Raw genomic sequence first — 21,447 nt, forward strand, 5'->3', positions numbered from 1 at the left:
TGCTTAGTCAGCACACCATTCTATGGGAATGTACTGACGTCTATAAATGGACAAATGAAATGTTTAATAGTTATTCTTCTCCCTCGGGCTCTTTGGTTATTTCTAACGACCGTTATAAGGGCCGTAGTCGTTGGATTCACTGGCAAGCTGCAGACGACAAGAGGGAAAAGGAAAGGTTGTCATTTATCTCCACCTCACAGACTGCATTTCATTAATCTTGGGAGTTGTCGAGTAGAATTGACCCGGAATGCACCCAAACCCTTAGATAGCTATAACTTCAGCTTGCTCGATCAGTGTCGTATTTCTGTGTGCGTGTGTATGCTACTATCACTCACAGCTATGGAGGACTTGATAGCCTGCAGCTGAAAGAACACTCTTCCTCCCTCCTCTGGACACACCGTCCTCATCTCATCTCTGGACATCCCCAGGAGTAGAGCACCGTTCAGCACGGCCAGGCTACGAACAGTTCTAGTGTGACAACACAGAGCCGTTATAAAGCCTTCATGAACAAATCGAACGTCTCAACCTCGGTCATCCATAGCAGTGAAACTTTGTTTAGCAGTGTTCCTCCACCTCTAGTCTGTAGACGTGTTCTAGTCCGTATCATGCCCCTGCTCGCTGAGACTAGTTTGACAGTGCTAGTGTTAATGTAAAGAGAAAACACCATATCTTGCTTCTCCCTCAGTAGCTTGTCGGTCTGTGGTTTAAAAAAAAAAATGGTGTGCATGTGATGTCTTACATTTTGGAGAAGGACTTGTACTCCAGCCATGCTTTCACATCTGCAGGGCTGGAATGCATGTTGAGTGCTGGAGGGGAGCGCACCTCCTGGCCCTCATCCCAGGGTTCCCCTCCATCCAGTGGCTCCAGAACATTCTTGGCAACATGACCTTCCTCACCACGTTCATTACGGACTCTCCACCACTGCCCTGACTTGTCCACTACCTAGAAGAAGAAAAAAATAAAAAATACATACACTGAGTGTACAAAACATTAGGAACACAGATGACAGACTAACCAGGTGAACGCTATGATCCCTTATTGATGTCACTTGGTTTGGCGGATGCCAGGAGAATGCATGGTGCTAACTGTAAAGTTTGGTGGCACTGTTTGGGGCTGTTTTTCATGGTTCGGGCTAGTTCCAGTGTGCAAAGCTGTCATCAAGGCAATAGGGTGGCTACCAAACTTCAAGGCTTTTGGTTACTACATGATTCCATATTTGTTATTTCATAGTTTTGATGTCTTCACTATTATTCTACAGTGTAAAAATAAAGAAAAACCTCGGAATGAGTAGGTGTTCTAAAACTTTTGACTGGTACTGTATATTTTCTATATATATATTTTCCATCTTCATTATTTTCCCCTAACCCTACCACCCCTCCCCTAACTAGAGTAAACTAATGGACAATAATACTTAGGCTCCCACTTCCAGCTTATACATACTAAATACATTTCACGGACAATATATTTTACATTAGTTATCTCATTATTTTTAGTCCCACCCTTCAGCTCCCCTCAACCCCTCCCATCTGTCTCTGAACACCATCCCGTTTTGATTTCTAGCTGCCATATTTTTTTTCCACTGTGCTGTGATGTTTCACAAAAGTTCTGAACCTTTCTATTCTCATAGTTTCTACAGATTGTAAATTAAAGATAAACACCTTTGCTAAGACTATTATTAAATTATTGATCGAATGACTATGACATCAAATCACCCAGCAGTGCTATTTGATGTCACTTGTTAAATCCACTTCAAATCAGTGTAGATGAAGGGGAGGAGACAGGTTAAAGAAGGATTTTTAAGCCTTGAGACAACTGAGACATGGATTGTGTATGCGTGCCATTCAGAGGGTGAATGGGCAAGACAAAATATTTAAGTGCCTTTGAACAGGGTATGGTAGTAGGTGCCAGGCGCACCGGTTTGAGTGTGTCAAGAACTGCAACGCTGCTGGGTTTTTCACGCTCGACAGTTTCCCGTGTATAAACACACCAAACATGACTATAATGCAAGCTCTCCTATAAACAACTAAGAATTTATTTGACACTAATCTCAGCACCCAGAACCTAATCTTACAGTCTGTCAACAAGATACTTGTTTCATTGACATATTTTTATAATATTGAAAACCACTTTTAAATCTATTTTGTTGTTTTGATTCTGGTTTGGATTGGACATTTAGATCCCCGGGACCACCCATACGTAAAAATGTATGCACGCATGACTGTAAGTCGCTTTGGATAAAAGCGTCTGCTAAATGGCATATTATTATTATTTACTGCTATGATTGTTGATGTCCATTCACCTGGACTACCTCTCCCTTCATAATGTTCAGCTCCTGGTGGTTCAACCCAAACCCCAACCCTAACCCACCTGGACCACCTCTCCCTTCATAATGCTCAGCTCCTGGTGGTTCAACCCAAACCCCAACCCTAACCCACCTGGACCACCTCTCCCTTCATAATGCTCAGCTCCTGGTGGTTCAACCCAAACCCCAACCCTAACCCACCTGGACCACCTCTCCCTTCATAATGCTCAGCTCCTGGTGGTTCAACCCAAACCCCAACCCTAACCCACCTGGACCACCTCTCCCTTCATAATGTTCAGCTCCTGGTGGTTCAACCCAAACCCCAACCCACCTGGACCACCTCTCCCTTCATAATGTTCAGCTCCTGGTGGTTCAACCCAAACCCCAACCCACCTGGACCACCTCTCCCTTCATAATGTTCAGCTCCTGGTGGTTCAACCCAAACCCCAACCCACCTGGACCACCTCTCCCTTCATAATGCTCAGCTCCTGGTGGTTCAACCCAAACCCCAACCCTAACCCACCTGGACCACCTCTCCCTTCATAATGCTCAGCTCCTGGTGGTTCAACCCCAACCCCAACCCTAACCCACCTGGACCACCTCTCCCTTCATAATGCTCAGCTCCTGGTGGTTCCTGGCCACGAAGTCATAGATCACACGCATCCTCACTGGGGCCGGCTCACTGGAGTGGGAAAGGAGATTAACAATGTTATAGCAATGTAGTAACTATGTAATATCAATGCAAAGGAGACGGAGCAACACAATGTAGTAACTATGTAATATCAATGCAAAGGAGACGGAGCAACACAATGTAGTAACTATGTAATAGCAATAGAATAGCTATATAATCACAATGTTATAGCAATGAAAAGGGCCTCTAAGAAAATGTGATACAGTACAATGATTTTTACACACTATGGAATTACTGAGGATATCAGTGGCGACCCGTCATTCAGGGCAGGTGAGCCACACCTGTTTAGCTAAAAATTTTATGCCATAGTTTGTACATCTCAATTGTCAGTAGGAACCACATTTGTTTAAGCAAGTCAGCCATATCAGCTATGTTTTTTTTTTAAGGCAGTAAATGAGGCTGAATTGACTGTTTCGCTGCCAGACAAGGCTCCGCTGATAGCCAGATGTAGCAGGGGTAAGGTGTTGGGACAGCTTTATGTAGGCCCTGACAGTTTGTGGGCACCGTTTGTCACCGTTTTAGTGCAATTAATGTATTGTTTAGTGCTGTGTTGTGTAGTTTGCCCCACCAAGATGTACATGCTAAAATCGCCACTGGAGGATATCATCAAACAGTATAGCTGTTTTTAGTGATGCTCTAGCTTACTGTGAAGTTGGTGGAGAATTCCACTGCGAGTTCATCATGGGCTGTGAAGGTGGTGGAGAATTCATCATGGGCTGTGAAGGTGGTGGAGAATTCCACTGCGAGTTCATCATGGGATGTGAAGGTGGTGGAGAATTCCATTGCGAGTTCATCATGGGCTGTGAAGGTGGTGGAGAATTCATCATGGGCTGTGAAGGTGGTGGAGAATTCCATTGCGAGTTCATCATGGGCTGTGAAGGTGGTGGAGAATTCCACTGCGAGTTCATCATGGGCTGTGAAGGTGGTGGAGAATTCATCATGGGCTGTGATGAAGGTCACAAAAAGAAAGAAATGAGAAATCTATATTGCAACAATAAGATACAGTTTAAAGGATGTTGGATGGACTTGGACTCTTCTGTCCCAGTCAGTCTTACCTCCTCAGGCCGCTGTATGTAATGGCTGTTGCTCCTGCCCTGAGAGGACAGAGGGATTACAGTAAGATAATGATATATAGGTGATATAACGTATTTTTATACAGTATTGGTTAATGTCGTTGATCTCATATAGAGAGGACAAGGGCACGCCATGTGTTAGTGATGTCACGGATGGGTGACAGAAGGTCGGCGTGCCAAGATAGATTGGGGGCCACTTGTGCTAATCTTAGAAGGAGTACGTGGTGTAAGGGCCTGGCTATGGTGCCACACGATACCATGTAGGGGGATCCTATTGTAGGAGATGAGTGACACTCAATAATGGTTGGCAACTGTGGGATGGAAGTAGCTCGGGAAGCATTATATAAACTGAGAGATTCTTCTATGCAAGTCATTCGGATGACAAGAGGCTAAGCCCGTACCGCCTGTCATATGAAATCCAGTACTGCAACAATTAAATAACTATGAATCAACACTCCATCTAAGTGTTTAAATATTCTCTTACATCCTGAAGTACGAGATCAAAGAGAAACTCCTCATAACATTGGGCTAGCCCTCAAATTCAATGCTTTTTTTTCTTCCCATTCATCCCCTCTAATCAGGGAGGGATTTAGACCTGAGACACCAGGTGGGTGCAATTAATGATCAGGTAGAACAGACAACCAGCAGTACTCCGGATCTTCAGGGTAAGATTTGGATATCCCTGATATACTGTATAACAAATGCTTCTTAAGGCTGAATCCTGATTTCAGAAAACCGCACATAACTTTGAATTTTGTAGAAATCATGATTAATGTCATGGGCAGATTGGAGCAAAAATGTGATACATTTAACTGTAGTTCGAATTAGGATTCAGGCCTTTCACTGCTTTAACAAAATATTGAAATGCATATGGCATATCTTTAGAATTTGTTAATTGTTTATTGTTTTGTTTTTTACCTCATCAGGCATCTGTTGCATCATTTCCTCTCTGGGGAGGAAGTGCTGGCTGTTGCTCCTGCTCAGGCCCTGATTGGCTGCCGGTGGCACAGGCATGGGCAGCTGCCAACCATCATAGAATTCTGGGTGGTAGGGTGGGATCATGTGACCATCTGGCCATTTGGACCTGGTAAAACAAAAAACACACAGGAAACCAATGAACACCTCCTACTGAAAACCAATCACAACGCTGGCTAGTTGCTGACCCTGCAAACCAGGCTGGCTCAATCAAACTTCTAAGTAATTGATAGAAAACAAATACTATTTGAACCCAGGTCTGGTTAAATGCTGTACCTTACAAGTAAACCAACCCAGATATCTGTTACTATAGGAACCAAATTGTTTATTTGGCATGCTGCTAGTTGTTAGACATTATAGATGCGTATCTTTTGACCTTTGCTCAAGTCATAGCCGCTAATTGAGCTAGTCACCCACTCAACAACCAAGTCATATTTTTAACTCCATTGATGCAGAAGGTTATGAAAATCTCTTATGACTTGTTAATGACCCTGGGACTGTAGCACCTTTCCCTCTCCAAGAAAACAGAGGGTTGAGCGATACAGATCGGTACAGGATTGGCTAAATCTCCCCGGGAAAATCCAGAAGTTTAAGCCCCAAGAAAGCCTTAGGTCTGAATAGAGGTAATTAGGGAAGAGTTAAGGGATGTCTGGGGCAGCTGACCTGGAGATGTTCCAATTGTCCCCCAGGGCCCTCCTCAAGCTGGTTCTGCTAGTTAGTTAGCGGTAGTCAGAGGGGGATAGGGGTAGTCAGAGGGGGATAGGGGTAGTCAGAGGGGGGGATAGGGGTAGTCAGAGGGGGATGGGGTAGTCAGAGGGGGATAGGGGTAGTCAGAGGGGGGATAGGGGTAGTCAGAGGGGGGATGGGGTAGTCAGAGGGGGGATAGGGGTAGTCAGAGGGGGATGGGGGTAGTCAGAGGGGGGATAGGGGTAGTCAGAGGGGGATAGGGGTAGTCAAGGGGGATAGGGGTAGTCAGAGGGGGATAGGGGTAGTCAGAAGGGGGTAGTCAGGGGGGATAGGGGGTAGTCAAGGGGGATAGGGGTAGTCAGAGGGGGTGGGGGGTAGTCAAGGGGGATGGGGTAGTCAGAGGGGGGATAGGGGTAGTCAGAGGGGGGATAGGGGTAGTCAGAGGGTGGGGGTAGTCAGAGGGGGATAGGGGTAGTCAGAGGGGGGATAGGGGTAGTCAAGGGGGATAGGGGTAGTCAGAGGGGGGTGGGGGTAGTCAGAGGGGGATGGGGGTAGTCAGAGGGGGGGATAGGGGTAGTCAGAGGGGGGATAGGGGTAGTCAGAGGGGGGATAGGGGTAGTCAGAGGGGGATAGGGGTAGTCAGAGGGGGATGGGGTAGTCAGAGGGGGGGATAGGGGTAGTCAGAGGGGGGATAGGGGGTAGTCAGAGGGGGATGGGGTAGTCAGAGGGGGGATAGGGGTAGTCAGAGGGGGGAGGGGTAGTCAGAGGGGATAGGGGTAGTCAGAGGGGATAGGGAGTCAGAGGGGGATAGGGGTAGTCAGAGGGGGATAGGGGGTAGTCAGAGGGGGATAGGGGTAGTCAGAGGGGGATAGGGGAGTCAGAGGGGGATAGGGGTAGTCAGAGGGGGATAGGGGTAGTCAGAGGGGGATAGGGGTAGTCAGAGGGGGATAGGGGTAGTCAGAGGGGGATAGGGGTAGTCAGAGGGGGGATGGGGGGTAGTCAGAGGGGGATAGGGGTAGTCAGAGGGGGATGGGGTAGTCAGAGGGGATAGGGGGTAGTCAGAGGGGGGATAGGGGTAGTCAGAGGGGGACAGGGGTAGTCAGAGGGGGGATAGGGGTAGTCAGAGGGGGATGGGGTAGTCAGAGGGGGGGATAGGGGTAGTCAGAGGGGGGATAGGGGTAGTCAGAGGGGGATAGGGGTAGTCAGAGGGGGGATAGGGGTAGTCAGAGGGGGATGGGGTAGTCAGAGGGGGATAGGGGTAGTCAGAGGGGGGATAGGGGTAGTCAGAGGGGGGATAGGGGTAGTCAGAGGGGGATGGGGGTAGTCAGAGGGGGATAGGGGTAGTCAGAGGGGGGGATAGGGGTAGTCAGAGGGGGGGTAGGGGTAGTCAGAGGGGGATAGGGGGAGTCAGAGGGGGGATAGGGGTAGTCAGAGGGGGATAGGGGTAGTCAAGGGGGATAGGGGTAGTCAGAGGGGGGGATAGGGGTAGTCAGAGGGGGGATAGGGGGTAGTCAGAGGGGGATAGGGGTAGTCAGAGGGGGATAGGGGTAGTCAGAGAGGGGGATAGGGGTAGTCAGAGGGGGGATAGTGGTAGTCAGAGGGGGAATAGGGGTAGTCAGAGGGGGGATAGGGGTAGTCAGAGGGGGATAGGGGTAGTCAGAGGGGGGATAGGGGTAGTCAGAGGGGGATGGGGGTAGTCAGAGGGGGATAGGGGTAGTCAGAGGGGGGATAGGGGTAGTCAGAGGGGGATAGGGGTAGTCAGAGGGGGGGATAGGGGTAGTCAGAGGGGGATAGGGGTAGTCAGAGGGGGGTGGGGGTAGTCAGAGGGGGGGATAGGGGTAGTCAGAGGGGGATAGGGGTAGTCAGAGGGGGATAGGGGTAGTCAGAGGGGGGTGGGGGTAGTCAGAGGGGGATAGGGGTAGTCAGAGGGGGGATGGGATAGTCAGAGGGGGGATAGGGGTAGTCAGAGGGGGATAGGGGTAGTCAGAGGGGGGATAGGGGTAGTCAGAGGGGGGTGGGGGTAGTCAGAGGGGGGATAGGGGGTAGTCAGAGGGGGATAGGGGTAGTCAGAGGGGGATAGGGGTAGTCAGAGGGGGGTGGGGGTAGTCAGAGGGGGGATAGGGGTAGTCAAGGGGATAGGGGTAGTCAGAGTGGGGGTGGGGGTAGTCAAGGGGGATAGGGGGTAGTCAGAGTGGGGTGGGGGGTAGTCAAGGGGGATAGGGGTAGTCAGAGGGGGATAGGGGTAGTCAGAGGGGGATAGGGGTAGTCAGATGGGGGATAGGGGTAGTCAGAGGGGGATAGGGGTAGTCAGAGGGGGATAGGGGGTAGTCAGAGGGGGATAGGGGTAGTCAGAGGGGGATAGGGTAGTCAGAGGGGGGATAGGGGTAGTCAGAGGGGGATAGGGGTAGTCAGAGGGGGATAGGGGTAGTCAGAGGGGATAGGGGTAGTTAAGGGGGATAGGGGTAGTTAAGGGGGAGATAGGGGTAGTCGGGGGGGGCGGGGTAGTGGGGGGGGGGGGTAGTCAGAGGGGGAGATAGGGGACACTGGAAGTTGTAATAGGGGGTTTAAAGGCCTCTGACCTGGGGAGGTTCCAGCTGTCTCCAAGGGCCCTCCACAGCCGGTCTTCCTCTGGGGTGACCACCTGGCTGAGCAGGGTGAGGGCTGGCTCTGTTAGCAGGGGGGTCAGGACTGAGGGGGGCAGGTCTGGCGGGCAGTGGGCCACCAACTGGATAGAGAACAGAGATAACGACAGGACGGAGAGATGGGCTTAATCTGGGTCTGGGAAACCAGAACTGTCCTTCTCTAATGGTTTCATGGATGCTTGAATCAGACCTCTCTATCCAGTCATTTAGAAACAGTGTGATGTCTCTGAGAGAAGTAGCACAGACCGACAGAAATACATTTAAATCCTGATAGTTGCTTAGAAGACACTCGCCTTATCCAGAGTAGAGAAGAGAAAATGGACAAAGTCAGGAGCGCTGGGGTTCTGGATCTCTCCATTCAGCTTTCCCTTTAACAGAAAAGGACCAATGACGACAGAGCGGATTCCAGCACAAGAACCAATGACGCGTACATTCCAACGAACACAGAAAGATAAGCAAAGTCCAGCAATACTGTGTCACAACCAGCGCCATAAGGGATGGGCTTATGGTAAACACTACAGACACTGTCCCCTGAGGCAAACCCAGGAAAATAAACTCCTATAGTAATGCAACAGTATGCTGTATTTACAGGTAATGTGGAAAAACCCATTATTTAAGTGACAATTGATTAATGATATGGAATGATAGGAATGATACGGAAACCTGAGGTGAGGCTGATGTCAACCCTTAGTTCTTGTAAATATCCGGCATCTTATGGTTTTGGATAGATATAGACAATAATCGTATGGTTTTGGATAGATATAGACAATAATCGTATGGTTTTGGATAGATATAGACAATAATCGTATGGTTTTGGATAGACAGACAATAATCTTATGGTTTTGGATAGACAGACAATAATCTTATGGTTTTGGATAGACAGACAATAATCGTATGGTTTTGGATAGACAGACAATAATCTTATGGTTTTGGATAGACAGACAATAATCGTATGGTTTTGGATAGACAGACAATAATTGTATGGTTTTGGATAGTTACAGACAATCAACATACCAGAAGGTTGAATCCATACTTAATTTTCTGGAGACAGGCGACAAACTCCTCCCAATGTGGCGAGTTGTCAGCTACAGGAAAGAGCAAAGTGTCAAAGGGTTATTTTCCTGTATGAAACCCTTGATTTAGGATCAGGTTTTCCATTAGGAACATTGTAAATCAGATGGCAGGGTCAGAGGTGACCTGGTCCTGGATCGGGGCCCCGTTGTATACAAGGGTCAGAGGTGACCTGGTCCTGGATCGGGGCCCCGTTGTATATATTTCTGTTATCAGATTGTCAGTCCTGTCCCTAGTGTTTCCCACACTGTTTGTAGAAGATCACCATTTTGCTTTGGGCTGTTCTTCATCTTCTTCTTCTTCTTCTTCTTCTTCTTGTCTTCATTAGGAACGGCACCTGATACTTTCCCCATGAACAACTCCACGTCATTCAGCACATGGTTTAACACTTCCTACACAAACAAATAATGGAAGAAGGAATTATTCTAAAGCGCCTCGGATGACTGAGAAACATACTTTTAAATGTTCCCTGAAAAATGAGAAATGATGCGTTATGTATACCTACATAGAAATGTGATGAATGCCTTATGAATCACCATGTCACACTTATAGACGCTTATAGATGTGCACGTAGAGGCGTTACTAATGCTTATGTAGATGGCCGTATGGTAAATGGTTGCCGAATATTTATTTAACTTCACTGAAAGTGAAATCGACCAATATTCACTTCAAATTCCAGGCTACAAAATCTGGGGATATTGTCTGAAATACAGCTGCTGTATGTTGGGGAACAGATAGCCTGGTTAAACCAGATGGAACAATGCACTTAAAGTCTGGTATAACCAGGCTAGGGAACAGATGTATTACTGACCATACTCATCTGTGCCAGTGTATTGAGGTTGGGGGTGGGGGGTGAGGTTGGGGGTGGGGGGTGGGGCTGGGGCTGGGGGTGAGGCTGGGGCTGGGGGTGAGGTTGGGGCTGGGGGTGAGGCTGGGGCTGGGGGTGAGGCTGGGGCTGGGGGTGAGGTTGGGGGTGGGGGTGAGGTTGGGGGTGAGGCTGGGGATGGGGGTGAGGCTGGGGCTGGGGGTGAGGTTGGGGTGGGGGGTGAGGTTGGGAGTGAGGCTGGGGCTGGGGTGAGGTTGGGGGTGGGGGTGAGGTTGAGGGTGGGGGGTGAGGTTGGGGGTGGGGTGAGGCTGGGGGTGAGGTTGGGGGTGGGGTGAAGTTGGGGGTGGGGGTGAGGTTGAGGGTGGGGGGTGAGGTTGGGGGGTGGGGGTGAGGTTGGTGCTGGGGGGTGAGGTTGGGGGGTGGGGGTAGGCTGGGGGTGAGGTTGAGGTTGGGGAGACTGGGGCTTGGGGTGAGGCTGGGGGTGAGGCTGGGGCTGGGGGTGAGGTTGGGGGTGGGGGTGAGGCTGGGGCTGGGGGTGAGGTTGGGGGTGGGGGTGAGGCTGGGGGTGAGGTTGGGGGTGAGGTTGGGGTTGGGGGTGAGGGTTGAGGTTGGGGGTGAGGCTGGGGCTTGGGGTGAGGCTGGGGGTGAGGCTGGGGGTGGGGGGTGAGGCTGGGGCTGGGGCTGGGGGGTGAGGTTGGGGTGAGGTTGGGGGTTGGGGGGTGAGGGGTTGAGGTTCGGGGGTGAGTCTGAGGCTTGGGGTGAGGGTGGGGGTGAGGCTGGGGGTGAGGTTGGGGGTGAGGGTGAGGGTTGGGGGTGAGGGTGAGGGTTGAGGTTGGGGGTGAGGCTGGGGGTGAGGCTGTGGGGTTATGGTTAGGGTGTGTGTTGTGTAACAAACGTATTACTGACCACACTCCTCTCTGTGTCAGTGTATTGAGGTTGGGGCTGGGGGGGCGCTTGGTCTCTAGCTCCATACTGCTGCGACCCTCTATACATTTCCAGACTGTACAGCGGCTGCTGTTGTGGACTGTAGACTGGAGGGGGAGGGAAGCTCTCTGGAAACACACAGATAAATACACATCTCAACCTTAGGCATTCAACTCAATGAAGCAGAAAGGAAATTCCTTGCCGCCTTCTCAAAACTCATTGGAGGAGAAGGTCCGAAGGGAGGAGCCTCTCCTTTAATGCCCTATGAGAGTGAATCAAGGACAGGAGGAATCAAGGACAGGAGGAATCAAGGACAGGAGGAATCAAGGACAGGAGGAATCAAGGACAGGAGGAACCAAGGACAGGAGGAATCAAGGACAGGAGGAATCAAGGACAGGAGGAATCAAGGACAGGAGGAACCAAGGACAGGAGGAACCAAGGACAGGAGGAATCAAGGACAGGAGGAATCAAGGACAGGAGGAACCAAGGACAGGAGGAACCAAGGACAGGAGGAATCAAGGATAGGAGGAACCAAGGACAGGAGGAATCAAAGATTTGATGCCTTGTACACTTTTCAGATAGAGCTAAAGACTGACCATACGCCCTGTCGTTCCTGTTGCCATACAGAGGAGGAGGATCAACGGGCCGGAAGCCTTTCCCATTCGCCTGTTGACCAATGACGTTCTCCAGATTACTTCTGAGAAAGAGAGAGGTTCAGGAGGTGTGTGTGTGTGTGTGTGTGTGTGTGTGTGTGTATGTATGTGTGTGCTGATACCTGATGTCGTACCGGTCTCTGCGAGGTTCAGGAGGAGGAGCATTAGCATTGTGTTGGACAGCCTTGTCCAGGTCTTCTCTGATGGCTTCTGCCTGGAGGAACAGACAGAACAATCTCCTATTTATACAGGTTAGTCTCATTAAGACACTGCTAGGGGACACCAGGTGGAGTGTTAGCATTGTGTTGGACAGCCCTGTCCAGGTCTCTGATGGGTTCTGCCCAGAGGAACAGACAGAACCATTCTGGCTCAGGATACCTCAAACACATCCAGGGCTGGGAGGGGGGGTAGAGGAGGAAGTCATGGGAGCACAGTTCCCAACGTGAAATCATTTTTGCCATGTATAAAGTGCATTATAAGCTGGGTTCCTGGTATTGTCACAATGGTGAATTCCCAGAGTGACTTTTTTTTCTCATTCCAGCCCTGACTAAATCTATCCAAGATATTCTCCTTCAAAAAAAAATTCGAAAATTACTATATCCACTCGTTCACTGATGTTTCCCAGAGTCAGACTGTGAATTTACACACTTCACATCTTTCCCCTGAAAAGGCCTTATCGGCATTGGTTGATGTTACGGTGAAATCTGTAACTTGTCCATGTACACTGATGTTAGGGCGGTGAAATCTTTCTCACTCACCCCGACCTCCTCACACTGGAGCATGAAGACCTGAGGGATGCGTCTGTTGCGTTGCTGGACCATAATGATGAGCAGGGAGTTGTAGGCACAGCTGTCCAACACTGCCTTGGTCTGAACTACACATCCCAGAGGCACAGACTCCAGCTCTGCCTACAGAGAGAACAGAGGGGTAGGGAGAGGGTGAGCAGGGAGTTGTAGGCACAGCTGTCCAACACTGCCTTGGTCTGAACTACACATCCCAGAGGCACAGACTCCAGCTCTGCCTACAGAGAGAACAGAGGGGTAGGGAGAGGGTGAGCAGGGAGTTGTAGGCACAGCTGTTCAACACAGCATTGGTCTGAACTACACATCCCAGAGGCACAGACTCCAGCTCTGCCTACAGAGAGAACAGAGGGGTAGGGAGAGGGTGAGCAGGGAGTTGTAGGCACAGCTGTCCAACACTGCCTTGGTCTGAACTACACATCCCAGAGGCACAGACTCCAGCTCTGCCTACAGAGAGAACATAGAGACACAGCATTAGATTGCCTGGACACAGATGAGGTCAAGCTAATACAAGTTATACAATACCCAATACCACTTTGTTTAATTTGCATCATTAATATGGTATTCCAAACCCACCCCCTATATCACACATTCACACACATGAATGACTGACTGAACTTTGATCTCCACAGGATAAATAGAGTGTCACCAGCATTCGACACAGTCAGGGACGACACAGACACCACAGTAATGTGTATTTAACAGTAATAAGTAATGTAAATGTAAGTAGTAATGTCTGTTATTGACAATGCATCTATTACAGTTCCTTGGTCTCCATATACAAACAATAGATACATGTTGATACGTTGTTTGGAGACAGGTGACAGTTGGCTACCTTGGTCTCAATGTCGATGAGATGGAGGCATCCTCCCTGGACCTCCAGGATCATCTCCTGTCCCCAGACCCGGCCCTTAGCCTCCAGCCTCTGCAGCCTGGCCACACAGTCATCCAGGCTACGCACCTCTTGGCCGTCCAACTCGTGTGTAAACAGGTGCTAGAATGGAATAGAATAGAATGTGTTACAGGTGCTGTTAAGCAGAGTTATAGGGAGACATGACTCCTATTCTACATGGACGGAAAATCATACCAGATCCACACAATATATTTCAATCTGTCAATCAATCATAATTTACCTTACCTCCACCGTGTACTGGAAGTTGTCCGGTTGTTTGTTCATTGTTTCTGAATACTCTTTCCTTTGCACTGAAAGATTAAATTGAACCATTAGGCCTAGAGCTTGGTGAAATATTGATTTGAATCATTAGGCTTAGTGCTTATTGAAATATTGAATTGAATCATTAGGCCTAGTGCTTAGTGAAATATTGATTTGAATCATTAGGCCTAGTGCTTACTAAAATGATTCCCGCATTGGGTAAACATGATTGAGGTGAACTGTGAACTCACTGTATATGGATTTGGCACTGGGCCTGGACAAACTGGACCTCTGAGAGGGAGGAACCTCCTGAGGGAACCCTCTACAACACACACACACACACACACACACACACACACACACACACACACACACACACACACACACACACACACACACACACACACACACACACACACACACACACACACACACACACATCAACCAGTAACTCTTCTGTGTACTTACAGGCGCTACAACATTACTAAATGATATGTTGTCTGACATCAGATCGACATGCGTCTGTGAAGTGCAGTACACAGTATCGGCAAAGTTGAAAACAGCTGACTGAGGGAGTTGTAGGATTGCAGAGTAGACTGTCGCAACAGTTTCCTGAGGACACCCATATACAGTGGGGGGAAAAAGTATTTAGTCAGCCACCAATTGTGCAAGTTCTCCCACTTAAAAAGATGAGAGAGGCCTGTAATTTTCATCATAGGTACACGTCAACTATGACAGACAAAATGAGATTTTTTTCTCTCCAGAAAATCACATTGTAGGATTTTTTATGAATTTATTTGCAAATTATGGTGGAAAATAAGTATTTGGTCAATAACAAAAGTTTCTCAATACTTTGTTATATACCCTTTGTTGGCAATGACACAGGTCAAACGTTTTCTGTAAGTCTTCACAAGGTTTTCACACACTGTTGCTGGTATTTTGGCCCATTCCTCCATGCAGATCTCCTCTAGAGCAGTGATGTTTTGGGGCTGTCGCTGGGCAACACAGACTTTCAACTCCCTCCAAAGATTTTCTATGGGGTTGAGATCTGGAGACTGGCTAGGCCACTCCAGGACCTTGAAATGCTTCTTACGAAGCCACTCCTTCATTGCCTGGGCGGTGTGTTTGGGATCATTGTCATGCTGAAAGACCTAGCCACGTTTCATCTTCAATGCCCTTGCTGATGGAAGGAGGTTTTCACTCAAAATCTCACGATACATGGCCCCATTCATTCTTTCCTTTACCCGGATCAGTCGTCCTGGTCCCTTTGCAGAAAAACAGCCCCAAAGCATGATGTTTCCCACCCCCATGCTTCACAGTAGGCATGGTGTTCTTTGGATGCAACTCAGCATTCTTTGTCCTCCAAACACGACCGAGTTGAGTTTTTACCAAAAAGTTATATTTTGGTTTCATCTGACCATATGACATTCTCCCAATCCTCTTCTGGATCATCCAAATGCACTCTAGCAAACTTCAGACGGGCCTGGACATGTACTGGCTTAAGCAGGGGGACACGTCTGCCACTGCAGGATTTGAGTCCCTGGCGGCATAGTGTTACTGATGGTAGGCTTTGTTACTTTGGTCCCAGCTCTCTGCAGGTCATTCACTAGGTCCCCCCCGTGTGGTTCTGGGATTTTTGCTCACCGTTCTTGTGATCATTTTGACCCCACGGGGTGAGATCTTGCGTGGAGCCCCAGATCGAGGGAGATTATCAGTGGTCTTGTATGTCTTCCATTTCCTAATAATTGCTCCCACAGTTGATTTCTTCAAACCAAGCTGCTTACCTATTGCAGATTCAGTCTTCCCAGCCTGGTGCAGGTCTACAATTTAGTTTCTGGTGTCCTTTGACAGCTCTTTGGTCTTGGCCATAGTGGAGTTTGGAGTGTGACTGTTTGAGGTTGTGGACAGGTGTCTTTTATACTGATAACAAGTTCAAACAGGTGCCATTAATACAGGTAACGAGTGGAGGACAGAGGAGCCTCTTAAAGAAGAAATTACAGGTCTGTGAGAGCCAGAAATCTTGCTTGTTTGTAGGTGACCAAATACTTATTTTCCACCATAATTTGCAAATAAATTCATTAAAAATCCTACAATGTGATTTTCTGGAATTGTTTTTCTCAATTTGTCTGTCATAGTTGACGTGTACCTATGATGAAAATTACAGGCCTCTCTCATCTTTTTAAGTGGGAGTACTTGCACAATTGGTGGCTGACTAAATACTTTTTTCCCCCACTGTATATAAAGTGGTTGATCACGTTATCACTACGGTCTTTCCTTGACTGGATCTAGCAACTCGCTTAATAATCAAGTGTCGTATCGAGTAAATGCTGGCAATTATTGCTGATAAACAAAGGAGTCCGCTCATACTGAACCTTGATCATAAGTTTATTCATATCACAAGCTTTCAGCATAAGTTACAGGTGTCATGACACCCGGAGAGTGACGGCCCAGATTGCAATGGTCGCTCTGCCCCCCTGTGCCTTCAGCATATACTTATAAACAATGTAAAAATATGGGTTGCTCCCTTTGCTGTCCAATCACCTGTCTCCCCTGGGGCGTCACCCTAAAAATGGCTACTTTTGAACTAAGATAAACATTCTTTCAGTTCCACTTAAAAACCCATTAACAAAGACATAATCCTAATACACTACACAAGAAAATGAGAATAAAGGTGTATTCTGTACCTTGGTTGATTGGAAAACAGCCCGCTACTACTCCCGAACATTTTGGAATCGTGACGTCACCAATCTGCAAAGGGCAAAGGTCATGGTAGCGCATCAGCAGGTGTTGTGAAACAGTGTGACATGCTGTGATACATCATAGGACAGGAAGGAATGTTTCCTCTGATGTACCACGCATCACAGAACGTTGACTTGGAATCATCATTCAACTCTAGTTCCATGGAAGCTCACTCCCCTTTAGTTCTTTTATTTTTTATTTTTGTCATTTAGCAGACGCTCTTATCCAGAGCGACTTACATGAGCAATTAGGGTTAAGTGCCTTGCTCAAGGGCACATCGACAGATTTTTCACCTAGTCAGCTCGGGGATTAGAACCAGCGACCTTTCATTTACTGGCACAACGCTCTTACCCACTAAGCTATCTGCCGCCCTAGTTCTGATTGAGTAATCAGTATTAAAAGCTGAGACAGCTATTGTAATTCCAGACATGATTCAGTTATGACTTTAACAGTAAAAGGAAACCAAGAAGGAACAAGCTGAGTTACACATTAATTTTGCATCAGTGAGACACTGGTTAAATCACTACCAAGGATTTGTTTGAGAAACTTGAGTCTTTCATAGTGGTTGTCCATTTCTGTAAAACACTTGCCAATCTCCTAGTGTTCACACATCAGTACAAATCCAACACAACAGGTGAAGGGTTAAGGTTAAGGTGAAATAGTTAATATAAGATAAACATGCTGACAAGAAAGCAAATCATTAAAGTAATGTCATTACTGATAGCAGGCATAGGAATCAAAATAACATCTCAGGTCTAGGAATCAAAATAACATCTCAGGTCTAGGAATTCTCATCGCTTAACAGGGAACATTTCGTCAGCAATACAAATGATGAGGCTTCTAAAAAGGGCATGGCAAGACCTCAAAACATACCTCAATGTTCTATTCACTCAGCAGCATACATACATACCTCAATGTTCTATTCACTCAGCATACCTCAGTGTTCTATTCACTCAGCAGCATACTTACCTCAATGTTCTATTCACTCAGCAGCATACATACCTCAATGTTCTATTCACTCAGCATACATCAATGTTCTATCACTCAGCAGCACACATACCTCAGTGTTCTATTCACTCAGCATACCTCAGTGTTCTATTCACTCAGCAGCATACATACCTCAATGTTCTATTCACTCAGCATACCTCAGTGTTCTATTCACTCAGCAGCATACTTACCTCAATGTTCTATTCACTCAGCATATCTCAATGTTCTATTCACTCAGCAGAATACTTACCTCAATGTTCTATTCACTCAGCAGCATACATACCTCAATGTTCTATTCACTCAGCATACCTCAGTGTTCTATTCACTCAGCAGCATACATACCTCAATGTTCTATTCACTCAGCAGCATACATACCTCAATGTTCTATTCACTCAGCAGCACACTTACCTCAATGTTCTATTCACTCAGCATACCTCAATGTTCTATTCACTCAGCAGCACACTTACCTCAGTGTTCTATTCACTCAGCAGCATACATACCTCAATGTTCTATTCACTCAGCATACCTCAGTGTTCTATTCACTCAGCAGCATACATACCTCAATGTTCTATTCACTCAGCATACCTCAATGTTCTATTCACGCAGCAGCATACATACCTCAATGTTCTATTCACTCAGCAGAATACTTACCTCAATGTTCTATTCACTCAGCAGCATACATACCTCAATGTTCTATTCACTCAGCATACCTCAGTGTTCTATTCACTCAGCAGCATACATACCTCAATGTTCTATTCACTCAGCATACCTCAATGTTCTATTCACTCAGCAGCATACATACCTCAATGTTCTATTCACTCAGCATACCTCACTGTTCTATTCACTCAGCAGCATACATACCTCAATGTTCTATTCACTCAGCATACCTCAATGTTCTATTCACTCAGCAGAATACTTACCTCAATGTTCTATTCACTCAGCAGCATACATACCTCAATGTTCTATTCACTCAGCATACCTCAGTGTTCTATTCACTCAGCAGCATACATACCTCAATGTTCTATTCACTCAGCAGCATAAATACCTCAATGTTCTATTCACTCAGCAGCATACATACCTCAATGTTCTATTCACTCAGCATACCTCAGTGTTCTATTCACTCAGCAGCATACATACCTCAATGTTCTATTCACTCAGCATACCTCAATGTTCTATTCACTCAGCAGAATACTTACCTCAATGTTCTATTCACTCAGCATACCTCAGTGTTCTATTCACTCAGCAGCATACATACCTCAATGTTCTATTCACTCAGCAGCATACATACCTCAATGTTCTATTCACTCAGCAGCACACTTACCTCAATGTTCTATTCACTCAGCAGCATACATACCTCAATGTTCTATTCACTCAGCAGCACACTTACCTCAATGTTCTATTCACTCAGCATACCTCAATGTTCTATTCACTCAGCATACCTCAGTGTTCTATTCACTCAGCAGCATACATACCTCAATGTTCTATTCACTCAGCATACCTCAATGTTCTATTCACTCAGCAGCATACATACCTCAATGTTCTATTCACTCAGCAGAATACTTACCTCAGTGTTCTATTCACTCAGCAGCATACATACCTCAATGTTCTATTCACTCAGCATACCTCAATGTTCTATTCACTCAGCAGCATACATACCTCAATGTTCTATTCACTCAGCAGCATACATACCTCAATGTTCTATTCACTCAGCAGCATACATACCTCAATGTTCTATTCACTCAGCAGCAGATAGTTGAACAACTGTCTTCCTCCTTTAAAATGGGTTATTAGATAGAAAACTCAAATAAGAGCTGTATTTATGCGACACTGAGCTAAAAGGTAAGCTCAACCTCAGCTTACCTTGCCAGCACAGGTTGGCGGCACCTTAATTGGGGAGGACAGCTCATAGTAATGTCTTGAATGGAATGGTATCGAACATGGTTTCCATGTTTGATACCATTCAATTCACTCCATTCCAGCCATTATGATAAGCCGTCCTCCTGTGCTTGCCAGTTACCATCACAGCAACATTAACTACACTGAACAAAAATACAAACACAACATGTAAAGAGTTGGTCCCATGTTTCATGAGCTGAAATAAAATATCCAATACATTTTTAATACGCTCAAATATTGTGCACAAATTTGTTTACATCCCTGTTAGTGAGCATTTCTCCTTTGCCAAGATAATCCATCCACCTGACAGGTGTGGCATATCAAGAAGCTGATTAAATAGCATGATCATTACACAGGTGCACCTTGTGCTGGGGACAATAAAAGGCCACTCTAAAATGTGCAGTTTTGTCACACAACATGTGTAATTGGCATGCTGACTGCAGGAATGTTCATCAGAGCTGTTGCCAGAGAATTGATTGTTCATTTTTCTACCATTGCCCCCTCCAAAATTATTTTAGAAAATTTGGCAGTACGTCCAACCGGCCTCACAACCGCAGACCATGTGTAACCACGCCAGCCCAGAACCTCCACATCCAGCTTCTTCACCTGCGGGATTGTCTGAGACCAGCCACCGGAAGCTGATGAAACTGTAGGTTTACAGGACCAAATAATGTCTGCCAAACTGTCAGAAACCGTCTCAGGTAAGCTCATCTGCGTGCTCGTCGTCCTCACCAGGGTCTTGACCTGACTGCAGTTTGGCGTCGTAACCGACTTCAGTGGGAAAATGCTCACCTTCGATGGCCACTGGCACGCTGGAGAAGTGTGCTCTTCACGGATAAATCCCAGTTTTAACTGTACCGTGATGATGACGTGTATGGCGTCATGTGGGCGAGCGGTTTGCTGATGTCAACGTTGTGAACAGAGTGCCCCATGGTGGAGGTGGGGTTATGGTATGGGCAGGCATAAGCTACAGACAACGAAAACAATAGCATTTTATCGATGGTAATTTGAAAGCACAGAGATACCGTGATGAGATCCTGAGGCCCATTGTCGTGACATTAATCTGCCGCCATCACCTCAAGTTTCAGCATGATAATGCACGCAAGGATCTGTACACAATTCCTGGAAGCTGAAAATGTCCCAATTCTTCCATGGCCTGCAAACTCACCAGACATGTCACCCATTGAGCATGTTTGGGATGCTCTGGATCGACGTGTAGGACAGCATGTTCCAGTTGCCGCCAATATCCAGCAACTTTGCACAGCCATTGAAGAGGAGTGGGACAACATTCCACAGGCCACAATCAATAGCCTGATCAACTCTATGTGAAGGAGATGAGTCGCGCTGCATGAGGCAAATAGTTGTCACACCAGATATTGACTAGTTTTCTAATCCACACCCCTACCTTTCTTTTTTAAAGGTATCTGTGACCAACCGATGCATATCTGTATTCCCAGTCATGTGAAATCCATAGATTAGGGCCTAATGAATTTATTTAAATTGACTTATTTCCTTATATGAAATGTAATTCAGTAAAACTTTAGAATATTTTTGTTCAGTGTAGTTCATAGCACATTTACTGCCTCCCAGGTGACACTAGCGATCGATTTCGCTACTGGCTTAAAAGTCTGTGGGTCACAAAAAAATCTATATTTACTGATGGAGATATCAGTAACAAATCGTTTAACTTCCGACATTAACATAGAACTTCATACTGCCAACAAACGTTAATCCAAAGCTCATACTATTATTTTACGGTCTATCCCTCAGACATTACAGTATAGTATCTTACGCTTTATTCATGAAGTCCAATATTACCTGTGAAAGTAGCCGGTGTCCTCAGTTCACTGGTTCATAACCAACCCGCTCATATTTCACACGTTGAAGACAAGCATCCGAAACCATCGGGCAGGTAAAAAGCAACAAATATCCATCCTTGGACTTCCAGCTTGGAAACGTCACGGTCAAAGTCAACCAGACTAGGGTGTATTCAGTGAGGTGAAAATCTTACAACGTTGACAGAAATCT

The 21,447-nt window shown here is 46.8% G+C and overlaps 1 protein-coding gene across 1 annotated transcript; it reads right to left on the reverse strand.

Moving 5' to 3' along the window:
* Positions 1–55: 55 nt before the first annotated feature.
* On the reverse strand, positions 56–21,321 carry LOC121546147 (epidermal growth factor receptor kinase substrate 8-like protein 3). The gene is made up of 21 exons (XM_041857191.2): positions 21,238–21,321; positions 19,246–19,295; positions 16,482–16,545; positions 14,049–14,119; positions 13,783–13,847; positions 13,480–13,638; positions 12,603–12,752; positions 11,967–12,058; positions 11,788–11,888; positions 11,174–11,319; positions 9,707–9,833; positions 9,385–9,455; positions 8,664–8,738; positions 8,308–8,453; positions 4,985–5,150; positions 4,049–4,087; positions 3,639–3,937; positions 2,894–2,984; positions 740–942; positions 336–468; positions 56–147 (listed from the first exon to the last, which is right to left on the reverse strand). Exons 3-21 carry the CDS (start codon positions 16,520–16,522, stop codon positions 103–105), a joined length of 2,220 nt encoding a protein of 739 aa, XP_041713125.2. The 5' UTR covers positions 16,523–16,545; positions 19,246–19,295; positions 21,238–21,321; the 3' UTR covers positions 56–102.
* Between the last annotated feature and the right edge of the window lie 126 nt (positions 21,322–21,447).

The sequence above is a fragment of the Coregonus clupeaformis genome, chromosome 30, assembly GCF_020615455.1.
Source record: "Coregonus clupeaformis isolate EN_2021a chromosome 30, ASM2061545v1, whole genome shotgun sequence".
Lineage (NCBI taxonomy): Eukaryota > Metazoa > Chordata > Actinopteri > Salmoniformes > Salmonidae > Coregonus > Coregonus clupeaformis.

What these genes read in the sequence shown, in the direction of transcription:
- LOC121546147 (XM_041857191.2), bottom strand. Translation starts at nt 16,522, where the DNA reads ATGTTCGGGAGTAGTAGCGGGCTGTTTTCCAATCAACCAAG. An exon ending in TCTTCTCTACTCTGGATAAG is followed by an intron (nt 8,454 to 8,663) that starts GCGAGTGTCTTC and finishes TTCTCTATCCAG; the next exon opens with TTGGTGGCCCACTGCCCGCC. An exon ending in TGAAGGGAGAGGTGGTCCAG is followed by an intron (nt 943 to 2,893) that starts GTGGGTTAGGGT and finishes TTCTTCTTCTAG; the next exon opens with GTAGTGGACAAGTCAGGGCA.